This window comes from Salvelinus alpinus, chromosome 13 (assembly GCF_045679555.1).
Source record: "Salvelinus alpinus chromosome 13, SLU_Salpinus.1, whole genome shotgun sequence".
NCBI lineage: Eukaryota > Metazoa > Chordata > Actinopteri > Salmoniformes > Salmonidae > Salvelinus > Salvelinus alpinus.
Genome location: NC_092098.1, coordinates 30,811,282 through 30,827,480, shown reverse-complemented (window position 1 = coordinate 30,827,480; position 16,199 = coordinate 30,811,282). Strand labels below are relative to the sequence as shown.

General features: G+C 43.6%; 1 protein-coding gene across 12 annotated transcripts in view; it reads right to left on the bottom strand.

Moving 5' to 3' along the window:
* The window catches only part of LOC139537530 (transcriptional regulator Erg-like), an 83,610-nt gene that overhangs the window by 4,065 nt on the left and 63,346 nt on the right, over positions 1-16,199 (bottom strand). For 6 of the 12 annotated variants that reach the window (XM_071338948.1, XM_071338951.1, XM_071338957.1 and 3 more), the window contains 4 exons: positions 11,257-11,477; positions 6,910-7,064; positions 2,360-2,563; positions 128-208 (listed from right to left, as the gene is read on the bottom strand). In XM_071338948.1, the coding sequence (XP_071195049.1) occupies positions 128-208; positions 2,360-2,563; positions 6,910-7,064; positions 11,257-11,477 (661 nt within the window). Of the gene's footprint in view, positions 1-127; positions 209-2,359; positions 2,564-6,909; positions 7,065-11,256; positions 11,478-11,795; positions 11,832-16,199 lie in introns of those variants that run through there. The other 6 variants (XM_071338952.1, XM_071338958.1, XM_071338959.1 and 3 more) reach the window with 2 other exon arrangements.

Sequence of the window (16,199 nt, the reverse complement as noted above, 5' to 3'; positions counted from 1 at the left end):
CAGTGTGCCTGTACAGTATATAAAAAGTGCACTGAATATACATAGGTGGGCACTGTGTGAGTGTGAGGATACTGTGGTGGCGGGAGCAAAGCCAAAGGTAGAGAAGGGGGGGCAGGGGTCTCCTTACCTGTGTTGCGAGCATGCATTAACCGCGGGGAGTTTTGTAAGGCTTTGTCAACATCATCGGAAGTCAAGTGAGGAAGTGGAGCTGAGAAATAAAACATTCTTTTGAAAAAGAGATGAACCAAAAAAAGAAAACAGCTCAAAACAACCTATGATGTGCAAGGAGTGATGCGTTGGGGGGCGTCAGCCATGATAAACACAGACCTTTAGCGATGCACTAAGGTAAGGGCTGCTCTCAGAACTGCCATAGAGGCAACATTCAACAGGCAAGGAGCAGTACAGGGAGATAGAGGGTGAGGAGAGGGGAAATGGAGTGGGAAAGAACGAGCGAGAAAGAGAGAGCATGTAAGTGTGGAACACATCGCCATAGCGAGAGGGGAGACAATGGCAGGGAGGACCAACCCAAATAAACAGTTAATCACTCGTGCCCACATTTGTCTGTGAGAATCCATCGCTTTTCCCAATTTTCCCTCCTCCAGAGTAAATTCGGCGAGCGTGTGTACACACAAGGGGGAAAGAGGAGCAGAAACCATTACCAAAAACAAAAGGAGGAGAGGGCATTCTTCCTTTCCCCCCATCACTAGTGTTTTTTCCAGTCGAAGAGACCTCAAATACAAAGCCAGCCACCGTCAGGGTCTGTGAATAGTGTAGGTGTGCCTACCCACTCGCTTCAGACCATTTTACATCTAAAGCCAAACAAAAAGAAGTCTTTGGAGACAGATAAGTAGGCCTATTGGCATTTCTCTCTTATCAATTTCAAACTGCCCATAGTATTTAAATGAGTGGATGGGAACTGTTGATTGCACTAAAAGGAATGTATAAGAAAAGGTAATTCAAAAGATTTTTGTGAGACATGTTTCAAGAGAGCTTCAAGCACAGGATTGTGGAATAACACAAACAACAGCCCAGTTCAGAACGTGGTGGTACGCCACTCTAAACTCTGGACTCCTCCAGCTATCTGTCTGTCTGTGTGGTCTGTGTGTCTGGCTATCTTTCTGTTTTGTTCCTCTCTTTCTCCCATCACTTACCTCATCTGTACATCTGTGGCTAAACCCTACCAAAACCGACACTGATATCAAACAAACAAAACCATTAGCAGTCATCATGAGAAGAGTAATGGTTCATTGGAAAGTTGTCTGCACGATCAAATGGAACTTGGACTACCCTATTCTTGGAGAGCAGAAAGAGACAGACTATCAAAGATACACATAATCTCAAGAGTCTGACAAACCTTCTCCAATGACTATAAACAAATACGTCTCTTAAGATGGGTGTCAATTAGGACTTTGATGTAGTATTCTTATCCTCTTCAAAAACATGTTAATGATTTTATTATTGTTACACTACTGCCACCATTAATCCTACTACTACTACCCAACTACTACTACTGTCACATCTACTGCTAACAATTTAAAAACTGTGTGTGTGTGTGTGTGTGTGTGTGTGTGTGTGTGTGTGTGTGTGTGTGTGTGTGTGTGTGTGTGTGTGTGTGTGTGTGTGTGTGTGTGTGTGTGTGTGTGTGTGTGTGTGTGTGTGTGTGCGCAAGTGAACGAGCATGTGGATGACATGCACAAAAAAACGTGTTTGTGTAGAGGGGAGGTGAGGTGCAGTGGACAGGAAAGCAGGCCTTGGAGCAGTGAGTCATTCAGCCAAAGCAGCAGAAGCAGCAGCAACAGGGACTCCTTCACCAGGTTGCATTCTAATCTGTAGTCAAGCAAAATAGCTGAGGCCCTCTGGAGTACGTCAGTGAGAGCTCAGTTTGATTCACACTACACACAGACAGGATTACTGAGGCTCGCTACTGGAAGGCTGCAGGATCTGCCCTTTGCCCTAACTTTAACAAGCTATGACTTTTAACAAGCAGACACTTTGTTAACGGAACAAGTGTATCTTGTATCTCACACTCCCCTTTCTCCTTAATAATCTAGGCAAGTCTGGGTCTAGAGAGCCACAGTGTGTACAGGCTTTGGTTTCAGGCCAAAATGTAAAGCACCTGAGGCCTGCTTACCTTATAACCCCCCAGGACAAGTTTCCTACCTTACCCCTGGTATAGAGGTAAAGAATGGACCACCAGACTACAGCAGCCCTTCAGTAGTAGCCCTTTGTAGCATTTCTCTTTACCACCTGCCAACGCATTGTGTTGGTCAGCTGGGGAAAAGGGACAGAAGGCGGGAGCACGGAGAGGGAGGAGAGGAGAGAGGGATGATGAGGAGGAGAAGGAAGATACTAGACTCACTCTCTCTGAGGTAGTGCAGGTGGGAGAGCAGGATGTCTGCGTTGTAGCTGAGCGTGAGCCTCTGGAAGTCCTCCTTGCTCATCTTGCACAGGTCCTTGCCGTCCATGTTGTGGAAGAGAGCCACGTCCACGTCCAGCAAGCCATACTCCTTAACTGCCCACTCCAGCCACTGGCGTACATGCTCCGTGGACCAGAGTGTGGGATCTGCAAGGCCATGGACACAACATAGAAAGGGGCATGTGTTAACACTATAGAAGGGGTAAGATGCAGCCAGTAGCAACATGTAACTGGAGCAACTTATCCCACCACAGAGAAAGGAGAATGGAAACTCTCATAGTAAACTCTCACGTTTATACTTACTTATTTTCTTACAGTTCATACTTACTCTCATTCTTTATATGATAATAGTTGAGAATACATTTGCAATGAAACTGGTTTTAACAACCAACATTTTCTAAATAAATGTTAATTTGTGCAAATACAGTCCAATTACATGAGTACTGTGTTTAGAACGATGACATTCTCTTTCCCAGAGATAAGACCACTGTTACCAAACACACACACACCTAACAAACTTAACAGGATCCAAAAAACAGCTGACAGGTACAGAAACAAACCACACTGTCGTCTGGTCCTCCGTTCCAGCAATATTTAACAGTACCTGTAACTCTGTATCTGTGTCCCAAATGGCACCCTATTCCTTACATAGTGCACCACTTATGAGCAGAGCCTTATGTGCCCTGGTCAAAAGTAGTGCATCGTATAGGGGATAGGGTGCTATTTAGAACGCAGATGTAACCCTATCTCTCTGAGAACGAGACTACGAGCCTCTAAATAAAAAAATGTTTTGGGGGGGGGCGGCTGGAAGCCAGAGTACTTACACAGGCTCAGAGAGCAAGGGGCAACGGTAACTCATCCCTCGCTACAGAGACACGAGGCAAGGATCAGTTGGGCGAAGGGGAGGCTGGCTGGCACTCGCTCTCCTCAGCCCTCAGGTCTGTCTCAGTGCAATATTGGAGGACTTAACCATCCAAACAATATAGTGGATGTGGCATTAAGCAGTGAATGCACTGTAATGCAGATTGAATTCAGATGGGACAGAAACTATAGAGGGGTGTAATCAAGTACTTCATATTATAAACTGGGTAGTTAGAGCCCTGAATGCTGATTGGCTGACAGCCGTGTTATATCAGACCGTATACCACGGGTATGACAAAACATTTATTTTTACTGCTCTAATTACGTTGATAACCAGTTTATAATAGCAATAAGGCACCTCAGAGGTTTGTGGTATATGGCCAATATACCACGGCTAAGTGCTGTGTCCAGGCACTCCGCGGTGCATCGTGCATAAGAACAGCCCTTAGCCGTGGTATATTGGTCATACAGTATACCACACCCCCCGTGCCTTATTGCTTAATTATATCATAGGCAATACACTTTTGCATAACGTTTCTGTATTCTCTCCAACAATATATTATCCTATATAGCAGAGATGTTGGGTGGGGCTCTAGGGCCTCTTAAAATGCACTAAGGGGTGCATTGTGCATCATATAGGAAGAGATCTGTATGTATTTGAAGTTGAAATGTCCTCCCCAAGTCCCTATACCAAAATATCAGGAATGTGTTTCCTATACGTAGAGCAGAGAAGCCAGTTGAATATTGACCTCCCATTACATTCCGTGGTGCAGTGTGTGGCTATTGTCCTCTAAATGAACAGAAAAAACAGGATGTTCTTAACATGTCGCGTCATTGTCCTTGTCAGCTTCAGTTGGAGAGGAAGTTGCACTATGCCAGAAAAACTGTTGCACAACCTCCAGATAGAGAGTACAGTGCTCCGGGCCGTCAATGGACAGGTTTGTCTTTGGGAAAATTACTCTAAACAAAGTTTCTCTATGGTTATTTTCCATTGGATACATTACTGTGGGGTGGCATGTAGCCTAGTGGTTAGAGCGTTGGGCCAGTAACCGAAAGGTTTCTGGATCGAATCCCAAAGCTGACAAGGTAAAAATCTGTTGTTCTGCCCCTGAACAAGGCAGTTAACCCCCGGTTAGCCATCATTGTAAATAAGAATTTGTTCTTAACTGACTTGCCTAGTTAAATAAAGGTTACACTGTGACAAAGGATCTAGTTTGAGCTTCATGTACACTATGGGTCAAATGTTTTAGAATATTCAAGGGTTTTTCTTTATTTTTACTATTTTCCACATTGTAGACAAGACATCAAAACTATGAAATAACACATATGGAATCATGTAGTAAACAGAAAAGTGTTAAACAAATCAAAATATATTTTAGATTTGAGATTCTTCAAATAGCCACCCTTTGCCTTGATGACAGCCTTGCACACTCTTGGCATTCTCTCAACCAGCTTCATGAGGTAGTCACCTGGAATGCATTTCAATTAACAGGTGTGCCCTCTTAAAAGTTAATTTGTGGAATTGATTGACTTCTTAATGCGTTTGAGCCAATCAGTAGTGGTGTGACAAGGTAGGGGGGTAAACTGAAGATAGCCCTATTTGGTAAAAGACCAAGTCCATATTATGGCAAGAACAGCTAAAATAAGCAAAGATAAAAGACAGTCCATCATTACTTTAAGACATGAAGGTCAGTCAATACGGAACATTTCAAGAACTTTGAAAGTTTCTACAAGTGCAGTCGCAAAAACCATCAAGCGCTATGATGAAACTGGCTCTCATGAGGACCGCCACAGGAATGGAAGACCCAGAGTTACCTGTGCTGGAGAGGATAAGTTCATTAGAGTTACCAGCTTCAGGAATTACAGCCCAAATAAATGCTTCACAGAGTTCAAGTAACAGACACATCTCAACATCAACTGTTCAGAGGAGACTGTGTGAATCAGGCCTTCATAGTCGAATTGCTGCAAAGAAACCACTACTAAAGGACACCAATAAGAAGAAGAGACTTGCTTGGGCAAAGAAACACAAGCAATGGACATTAGACCGTTGGAAATGTGTCCTTTGGTCTGGAGTTCAAATTGGACATTTTTGTTTCCAACCGCTGTGTCTTTGTGAGACGTGGAGTAGGTGAATGGATGATCTCCGCATGTGTATTTCCCACCGTAAAGCATTGAGGAGGAAGTGTTATGGTGTGAGGGGTGCTTTGCTGGTGACACTGTCTGTGATTTATTTAGAATTCAAGGCACACTTAACCAACATGGCTACCGCAGCATTCTGCAGCGATACGCCATCCCATCTGGTTTGGGCTTAGTGGGACTATCATTTGTTTTTCAACAGGACAATGACCCAACACACCTCCAGGCTGTGTAAGGGATATTTTACCAAGAAGGAGAGTGATGGAGTGCTGCATCAGATGACCTGACCTCCACAATCCCCCGACCTCAACCAAATTGAAATGGTTTGGGATGAGTCAGACCAGAGAGTGAAGAAAAAGCAGCCAACAAGCGCTCAGCATATGTGGGAACTCCTTCAAGACTGTTAGAAAAGCATTCCAGGTGAAGTTGGTTAATAGAATGCCAAGAGTGTGCAAAGCTGTCATCAAGGAAAAGGGTGGCTATTTGAAGAATCTCAAATATAAAACATATTTTGATTTGTTTAACACTTTTTCTGTTTACTACATGATTCCATATGTGTTATTCCATAGTTTTGATGTCTTAACTATTATTCTAGAATGTAGAAAATAGTAAAAATAAAGAAAAACCCTTGAATGAGTAGATGTTCTAAAACTTTTGACCGGTAGTGTAGTTCACAAAAAGTGTAGTCATTAAAACCCATATGCACATAGGCCAGGATTTTATTTATTTTTGATGCATCAAGAAGTGACTATCTAATGCAGATCTATGACTTTATATCAAAGAAAAAACAGTGTAGATTCTGAAATATTTACAAAGTTAGCACCTAATTTCAAAGGTGCTTTATTTTGGCTATTCTGATTCCTCTTTTTACCCAAAAGACACAGCACAGCCTCATGGATGTTCCAGTCAGGATTCAGTGTTGTATTCTAGGTGTGTGTCTTTGAACGGGGAACTGATCAAATACTTTTCTCCCATTTGGCAGGGACTCACATCCCCTCTCCACCCTGCTCCTTACGCCACCCTGCTCCTTATCCACCCAGTTGGACAGACACCATAGGAAACCGTCTAGACAAGGAAAAGCACACTCTGCAACAAAACGCTGGGGCTTCTGTGCTGCAGATAACAGGAAGTCTCTCCTTGTGACAGATGAATGTATGTGAGAGACATGAGGTCCCCTAATCGAAAGCAGTGAGTGACTCACATGACTGATTGGGACTGGTATTGAAGGCTCCTTTAACCGCAGAGGGCAATGCCCTGCTTCTCATTCTAAAGCAGGTCCTCTTTAGCTATGTTTACATGTGTACATAGGACACATGAGCTCGTGAGCTAGTTCACATCAGACGAGATGTGATTTTTACTATCATCTCAACTGAAGACAGGTGAGTCGACCCAAGGTAATTGAGAAGATCTAACTAAGAGCTTCAGTTGTCTAAAGAAAAGTGTTCTGGTGTTCAAATCACTGTGGTGTCATTTGATGTGTTAAGGTGCTCTGTTACCTGCGGGAACAATGACACGGCGCTCATTGGTGGTCATGTTGGGGGGAGCGATGTGCTTGTCCTCCAGGTAACTGCTGTAAGTGACAGGGGTGCTGCCCTCTCCTCCACTGGACAGCTTCCCGTTCTTCCCCACGCTGCATTCGTCAGGAGAGTTTCTGTCAGGACAAAACACAGAGGGAGGGAGTGGGGTCAGTCACAGGGAGGCGGAGTCATCCACATATGGGCGGAGTCAATCCCAGAGGGGCGGGGTCAACCACACCTGCAATGCTCATCAAGACTATTGGTTTACCTAACTGGTAACACTACACTGGAACATCTGTTAAACGACTGTTTATAAACCATTAGTAATTTGTTTGTAAACCATTAGTAAAATGTTTGTTGATGATTATCTATCTGTATCTATGTATTATCCCATGCATTCATGTTGACCCAAAAATCTCCCCATAACATTGCTAGTGTGTGCCTTGATGCTCAAACAGAGGAGACCGTGTAATTGTGATGTCAACTCTCCTCCCACCACAGACTGCAAAACAAAGTATTCTCAGATTTTTTGTCTCTACCATTCCAATCCATTATTCTTTCGAATATCCCAGCTATGGCTGCAACCTGTGCCCCGCAGCTCTCCTGAAGCCACATAAAAAGACGGATCTCCACTAAAATAAAGTGGAGGGAGGGAGGCGTGCCAGGGGCCCTGGGCCCCATAAATGACCCCATTCCAAATGACTCTTCTGCCATTATCATAGCTTCTGATTCCCCCGGGGCGCGGCCACCAGATGGGATGGATTACCCATGGAATGTCATATAAATTCATATCAACCTGCTGTGGCCAAGATATGAACCATTTTGGAACCATTTCTTGGAATCTAAGTCATGTGTCAACCAACTGTTGGCCTCTCCTGACCCAGCCTTGATGGAGAGTATGTCCTTGCTACGGGTACAGCCCCCAGATGTATGTGATTTGGGAATAGCTGTTTCAAAGTAAAAACACATATAAGTGATTTATTCTCAGATCTGCTGTTGGAGGGATTTTTTCATCCAGTCGTATTTCAATAATCTTAGTCCCAAAGATTACAGTAACTATTTTATGGCACTATCATAAAGAGACGTTTCATACTTCTTCTGTGAATTAATTGCCTATAGTGCTGTTAGTCCCAAAGACTGTCCAATGACAAAATGTTGATGGTCATTTATTTTTCCTACAGGATTATTCTTATAACCGGAATGATCCAGTTTCCAGATTGTAATGTTAACATGAGACTTTCAACTGAAATTACCACATTGCTGCAAAGTGGACCACCTTAAATACCTTGTTTTTCACTTGGCAGAAATTCTGCCTCCCAAAGGGGGTCTCACTTGTGTCCATAAATGTTAGCAACTTGACTGCAGAAACTAGAGACCCCATTCAATGGGGTTCAGAAGGTCAACATAAAAAATCAGGTGAAAGCTTCACTACAAATATTTCCCGTGGAAGACAATAGCAGACAACTGTTTTCAGCCAAACAGCACAACCTGAGTGATTGCCTTCCTCTTCCCAGAAGATGGAACTCTCATCATTAGGGAATCCATCATTAAGTCAATATGGTATCTGGATCTACGAGTTGAGCAAGGGATGAGAGATGTCCAAGGTGTGACTTGTACTGAAAGGTCCCTCGGAATTTGTCTGATTGAAAAACATTCTGCGAGTTTGAGTTTGACCAAAAAATTTGAAAAGAACGTCTGATACTAAACTAGGCCAAAATAAAACTTTAAATATGAACAGGAAGTTGGGGGGAATTCAAATGATCTTATTTACTATAAAACATACCCCCAAAAAACATTTTCTTTCGCAACACTGTTTTAAGGATCAAAACAAGCCTAGACCAATTCGTTTTATAGAACATTTGCTCATGCACAAATCATACTTCACATGCATTCCCAAAATGTAATGCACAATGCCCATACTTCTACAGTTTCTATCATATTTCATTTCAATCAATACAGAGAGAGAGCGAGAGAAGAAGAGAAAATAAGTAACAGAATTCATCTTTGCTAATTCAAAATGCATGCTTTTTTCTTGCGGCCCAGTTTCAGAAGAAAAACCAAGTATCTTTTGCAATTGGAGAGGGAGACAACGAGATTTCCTTTATGTAATCAATTTACGCTTGCTTGAGTTTAACAGTTTGGGCAGAAGATCATACTACTGCACCCTTCCAAGATTTTATTGTGAAAGTATCTGATGTTCATTTGACTGTGGAGAGCAGCCATGTCACCACATGTGCTGTTCGAAAAATATCACAAGAACTGGGGATGTTATCTATTATTGTGAAATGGATTGAGATTGTATTCAAAGGGCGGCGACTGTGGTAAATTTGAGCTAATTAGCCAAAACAAATGAACTATGTTGTGTTAGAATGTCTGATTAAAGATGAACGCAATGGGATCAATGGAAAACTAGTATATCTGTGTGTCTGAGTCTACTGTGGAAGTCTCAGTGTCTGTGTGTAGACATATGCATTTGTATGTGATGCTGCGAAGTGCGCTGCAGTTCAGCCCTGATTAGTGTGTGTGTGTGTGTGTGTGTGTGTGTGTGTGTGTGTGTGTGTGTGTGTGTGTGTGTGTGTGTGTGTGTGTGTGTGTGTGTGTGTGTGTGTGTGTGTGTGTGTGTGTGTGTGTGTGTGTGTGTGTGTGTGTGTGTGTGCCCGAGCCCGAGCCCATTGGACATAAGTTCACTTACTCTATTGTTTCCCACCCAGTATGAGTCACCATCAGAGGCTTACGGAGTCCAAGCAACTGTAAACTGCTCTCCACTGGGCCCAGACACATGCTAAAACACATTCAACCCTCTATCACTGTAGAGAGAAAGAAAGAGACAGATACAGAGAAGCAAAAACTAGAGACAGATATAGAGATAAGAATGAGAGAGAGAGACAGAGCGAGGTAGACAGAAAGAACAAACAATCCAAGGGAATCCTAGCGTAGAGGAGTGCAGGCGTCTCGTCGACCTTGTCTTGAAGCTAACTTGTTCATTGTTCTCCAGGTTTGGGTCAGCTAATTAATCTGCCAAGAGGTTGGGCTCCCGGGCCCACTTCACTTCCCATAAACCCTGCTGCTGCTCACTGAGGGTACTGGGTGGGGGTGATGGAGGGGGGCATGGGAGGGGAGGTCCACAAACCCATTAAATCCAGATAATGAGGGTAGCCTCAGGACCCCTGCTAGCCCCCATGTCAACATTCCCCATAATAATTTCCATCGCTGAGGCTATCTGTCACCCAGCTGTACCCTTACGCTACCTCCCTTTTCTAAAGCTTCAGCCATAAAAAACCCATTGCCATGCCATGTAACACAATCTTTAAGATTATCAACTCTGGAAACTAGAACCAAACTCCTGGGATGTCGGAGTGCTTTGGAACACTCCGGGTTGAGCTTTGGGTCCCCAGATGCTAGCATACACATGGTGTGTGCACACACAGACACACACACACACACACACACACACACCTGTCTCCCCCCCCCCCTCCAAACACACACATACATTTATTTGGCAGTACAGTAGGCCTCCCTCTAGTAGCCTAGTGATTGGAGGGGAGGATGGTGGTGTGTGCAGGAGCAGCAGTGCTGTCTGTGTTGATCTCCGCTGTAAATCTTCCTCTGCTCCCTGACTCGTCACTAATTGGAACAATCTTTCCCATGTCTCACCGCCAGATAAATAAGGCCCTCTGCCTGGGTGTCTGTGGAGAGGCCTGCTCCAAAGATGGAGATGGCTGTGTGGTGATTGGAGGGTGGCTAGATGGATGAAGGGGGGGTTCTTGCGCGTGTGTGATGTGTTAGAAATATGAATGCAGTGGCGGTCCTTCTATATTTTTTTTGTGGTACAGCTGTTTTGAGTTTGGGATTCCAACAGCAGCGACTCTGTCTTGGATTGGGTCTCAGGCAGCTTTGCCAGTTTTTTTTCACCCACTGAAAACCTCAGTCAAGTTCCTCGTCTGTTTGGCAAGTAGCTTGGCTGCTGGCTGTTACTGTGTAGGCCAGGCGAGACTCTTTACTATTGATGGGCGTAAACAGCAGACGTCCCTTTAACTGACTCTATACCAGCGCATTGAATTTTCTGCCCCCGTAATTCAAAATATTTACATTACGACATTCGATTTCAGGCCGCATCGACCCACATGTTTAAAGTACATTAATAGAAATGCAGACAATAGACAGGAAATCAGGGCCACAGGCAGCCCGGCTGCAGCCCAGTGCACAGTGGACCCCAGGGTGTAAAGCACTGTGTCACTTCGCCCCTTCTAATGCTAGCACTCTCCAGAGCTCACACGATATGGGCCAGACATATGTAAAAGTGAAGCTAAAGGCGGACTGCTGTACCTGTTGCCGTTGACCTGTCCACTGTTGCACTCCATCTTGATGGTGACGCGGGCGGGCGGCTGGGACAGCCAGTCCTGCTGGTGCACCCTGGGGCTCATCTTGGCCGTCTGGCAGTACTCGCTGGCCGCCGCCGCCGCCGCCATCTCAGCCTTGGCGTGGTGGGGCGTTCCGTAGGAGCACTCGAACAGCGACTGGTCCTCACTCACCACCGACAATGCTTCCTGTACGCAGAAAGAAAGCGCAAAGACATATCCCTCTTAGATTTCTATTACAATCAAAGCTCCATTCACTTGGTTTACAATCAACTGGTTCAGATTCATTAAGTGTGGATTTTGGCATGAACCGAGTATGATTGATTTGTGATCCATGGGGCTCTGCTCAAATTGCAGGTAATTTGGGACCGGTCCGTGATTTAAACCCTAAGCTCTATGCACATATGTGGTGGATATAACATTAGATTGCAGTCTGATGAATACCTCCTTGTGCACTCATTGTTTTGTGGGTAAAATGGCAGACAGAATGACCCCTGGAAAACTCACCTGAAAACCAGGCCCCCTCATTATAGAGGGATTACCATGGCCAGTAAAAGTGCTCCAGTTTCATTCACTTCTACCTGGGTTGAATTAGAGCACAGAAGTATACGCTATGATTAAACCAGCAGGGTGTCTACCAGGCTCTATATAAAATATATAAAGACCTCATTATACATGAATAATATCCACATATGATCGACAACATGGGCAAAGAGTACCAATATTAACCAACCTGACCCTCTAAACTACCACACACCCTCTTGATCATTAACGTTTCACAGTCATTTTGTCCAACTTTTTGTCTTCCTCACAGGACAATCGCTATATCCTGGCATCACAGGTCTGAGGTAAGTTCATCCGGTGCCATCTAGATGGGATAGGATGGGATAGGCCTCCTAAAGAGTCTGGGTTACTTCCTGTAATTTTTTGGGATGTTTTCCCCTTTTTTTTCTTAGTTTCCCCCTCTATTTATACAGGTTATTCTCATTGAAATTAAATATATTTTACATGAGAAATCTGTTAGGTTCCCCTGCTAGCCACTGTCGCCCAAAGCCTGCTTTAGGGGGTTTACACTTTTGATTTCTAATTAAATACTCTGTGCCAATGGCATCAAAAAGTCCCAAATCAACAAACATTTCATTAAATGTTTTAGACTTTCTCAACTGTTCAGTATCTCCCTATCCCAACACCCCCAATTTAGCTGTAGAAAGACCTGAGAGTTTTTTTTATTTCCAGGTATTCTTTAGGTTATTGGGTTAGGTCAAGGCATTCTAAGCATATTCAGTCATTCTTGGGGGAAATGGAAATTGAGACTCTACTTCAACTTTCATTCCAACATCCATTTGTTGTGATGTCAGGAGACCACAGTGCAGACCACACTCATGATTATCTCATCACTGGGTATACTCCCTGAAACCACAAGGTCCCCATGTGACCCCACAAGGTCCCCAAGGTCAGGTCCCCATGTGTCCTTCATCCAAGAAAGATGGAATCATATACAATACAAAACGCTTTTAGGATTTGTACATTTAAAGATTAAATGCATGTTCTAGCCAAGGAATTCATTAAATCTTGATTAGTCTAGTGTTTATCCTTCATTTATTTCAAAGCCATTCCTGTCTCCTCCCATCAACCTCAAATGAATGGGATCCAACAGTAAAAATCCATTCAACACCAATGACTAACACAAACACATATTTTCCCACAAATGCCATGACATGGCAACCTGTCTCTAATTTTCCCAGTATTGTTCATAAAATCTCTTAGCCAAATCCTGTATTGCTACATATACCTTAGAGGGCTTCCATCTGAGTCAAACACCAACCCTTCTCTTCTCTCTTTACTCTGAGTTCATCAGCCCTCCTCAACCTGCCCTCCTCTCTCTCTCTCTCGTGAAAGGAGTGCCCCTCCAACATCTCGGTGTAAGTGACCCACCCTGATCTCAAATCACTTAGGAGGAAAAGGAAGCTGTGTCGGAAAGCAGATTAATCTAGTGGGGACTGGTCCTCCCTGATATGTCAGCTGCAAACCACATTACAGAGCAGGCTCGGCACATTGACCGTCATCTGAGAGAAAGGGGGGGGGGGGGGGGGAGAAGAGCGGGTCCAGGGGTTAGAGATAGGGGAGAGCAGAGCATAATATACACGAGGTGACCCCAGCCAGCATGAATAAGGGGCACACACACACAGCTTTTGTTCACCCAATGCAAACAAAACAAAACCACATCCATTCACAGCTAATGTTCAGCCACACAGCTCCATACTTCCTGAGCTTTGATCCTATGGAAAAGACCATAAAGCCAGGAACTGACCAAAAAACAACCAAAAGATAGGCCACAGAGAGATCCGTCATCAATCACAGCTGGGATTTTTGATAGATGTGTAGCCATCGTGTGCCATTTTAATGCAGTCTGTTTACATTGTGTCTGGGAACAACTTACAGATTTAGGATTTTAATGTGATCACCCTGTTGCAGGAGAACTTGCCTGAAATGTAGAAAAGGCTAAACTTGTACTGTATTTTAGGTTTAAAAATGCTTTAGAAGTTTGTAATTTCCACTATGAAAATTCAGAGTTGATTTTCCTTATGAAAAATGTATCAACCCCTACAAAAATGTCCACTAATTATAATCCACATAATAATTCACATTTCTTGTTGCTGCAGGACTATTATTTTCCTGCTGTAGCAAACTGGATTAATTTAAGATCCTACAACTGTAAACACTGGAAACCAGTTATTATAAAATATTTGGCCATCCTGAAGCCAACAGAAATATGTGACAAAATAACATGACACTAAGTACTAGATTTGGCGATCACAACATAGAGAAGATTCAGATATTCCATAAACACCAAGACAAAATGAAGCAAACATAATTCGCCTTTAGATTTAAACTAAACTAGCTTAGATCACAACAACACAGTCTGGCCAGGTCTCCATCTTGCCCCAAACTCAGTACAGTGCATTCCTCTATGGTCCATTATTCCTCTTCTAAGGAAAGTGAGAGATTTTTTCACAACCTTAGTGTCATGGTCAAAGAAAATGAACACAGAATTAGGCAGGGAAGAATGAGGCTGTGCTGAGCCCAGTTTTCCTACCGAACAGTGTCCACCATAGAATAACTCATATAATGTAGACATTCAGGGAGGTCCTCTATGGGAGCGTGTAGTGGAGTTCCAGGGGCTGCAGCATGGCCGTCTGGGTAGGGAAATGAACTGCTGACCAGAGGGCAGCTGGTTCAAATCAGAACTTGAGCCGCTCTGAGGCAGTATAGTAAATTACCCTCCATAAATATTGAGCTTTATAAGTGGAAATTGGTATAGTACACTTAATTTCACCTCATATAATGTTGTCTATATCACATTTAATAACAGTCAAAATCATGTTAGCCTGAGCTGGTTTACAGTACTTTATGGTGGACATTTTGTCCTAAAACATTTATTCCTAAACCTGCTCCAGTGTCATTCTGACATTATAAAGTGACATAGAGAGCCATATTCACAGTGTATGAGTATCTCTAGTCCTGTACTCCCTCTCAATGGAGCCATTGGACCGATTCATGGAGAATGTCCCAGGCAGCCTTCCCAATGAGACATGGTGTGGTGTGGCTGAAGACAGGAAGCTCCCCTTCTCCCAGCATTTCCTGCGTTTAAAGTTCCTGATAGTGGGGGAGGGATATCGGGAGGTGGGGAGGTGGGGAGCGCAAAACAGGAAGTGCTCATCGTTGGCATTTTGATTGTGGCTGAGATTTGGAACACTAATGGAGTTGATGGCCGGATTTAGAGAGGGAGAAATAGAAAGAGAAAGAGAGGGAGTGGGAGGAAGTTCGCCCTGCAATTTCTATACAGCAGGCCATTGGGCAGTTCACCGCAGGTTGACGTTTATTTTAGTCTTGTCCTGGAGGCAGAACTGAGCAATTTCCCCTTAGATAGGCCAGCTGCAACATTGGCAATTGTAATAATTTGCTTTTTGGTCTAAAGGGTTAGGGTTAAGGTTAGGTTAGAAAATCAGATGTCATGGCTTTGTGGCTATGCTATCTAGTGACCACTTTGCAGGGCTGCCTCCAGAACAAAATGCAGTAACATCAGTAGTGCAGGTTATGGCCTTCAATCGGGGGCAACCATTCTGGATGTTGTTTTAGCAGCTCCCTCCCTGATTCCACCAATTATGACTACCTTAATTGTCATCTGGTCAGACAGGCAATATTGGGGTATCCTACTATGAATTGACAGAGACAAACCTTCCCAGTCCAAAACACAAGATCTGTTATTTTTCAAACAGGAAGAACACCTGTGTTACGTTTCCACGAAAGCCATTTTGTTAGCATTGAAAAGCAGTCTGATTTGTACATGACTGCTGGAAAACATGTTTTGTTTTGCAATTGAACACCACAGAGAGAATGTTTTTGCCTCGTAGAGATCCTATGATGAATAACTTCCAGGGGCCTTGATTTGGCAGTAACACGTGTTATGGAGAAAGAGACGGAGCTGTTGCACTTATGTGTGAAACTATAGTACAGGATGAAACTTGGAACGTCAAAAGCCTGGAGAGTTTCAATTTGAAAAGTTATGGGTGTTTTTATTTCCATAGGTCAGTGACAAAGATTGGCCAGAGCCTCAGACCTCACAAAGACACAGAGGTTGGTTGGCCACAACTTCCTGGATCCCCCTCTGGTAGGTGCATTACACACACATATACACACACTATCTGCATTGTTTGTCTCAGTTCTGTCCATAGGCGGGCATGATAAAATGTTTTTGTTTGTGTCCTGATATTCTGATGTGGTTGACTCAATGAACTGAATGCCACACTCTTCATAGTGTAATTAATTGTACATTGTATTAAGTGTATTTATTTTTTACACATTTAGGACTAAAGAAGTGGCTATGGACCAGCAAAGATAACAGGTTGA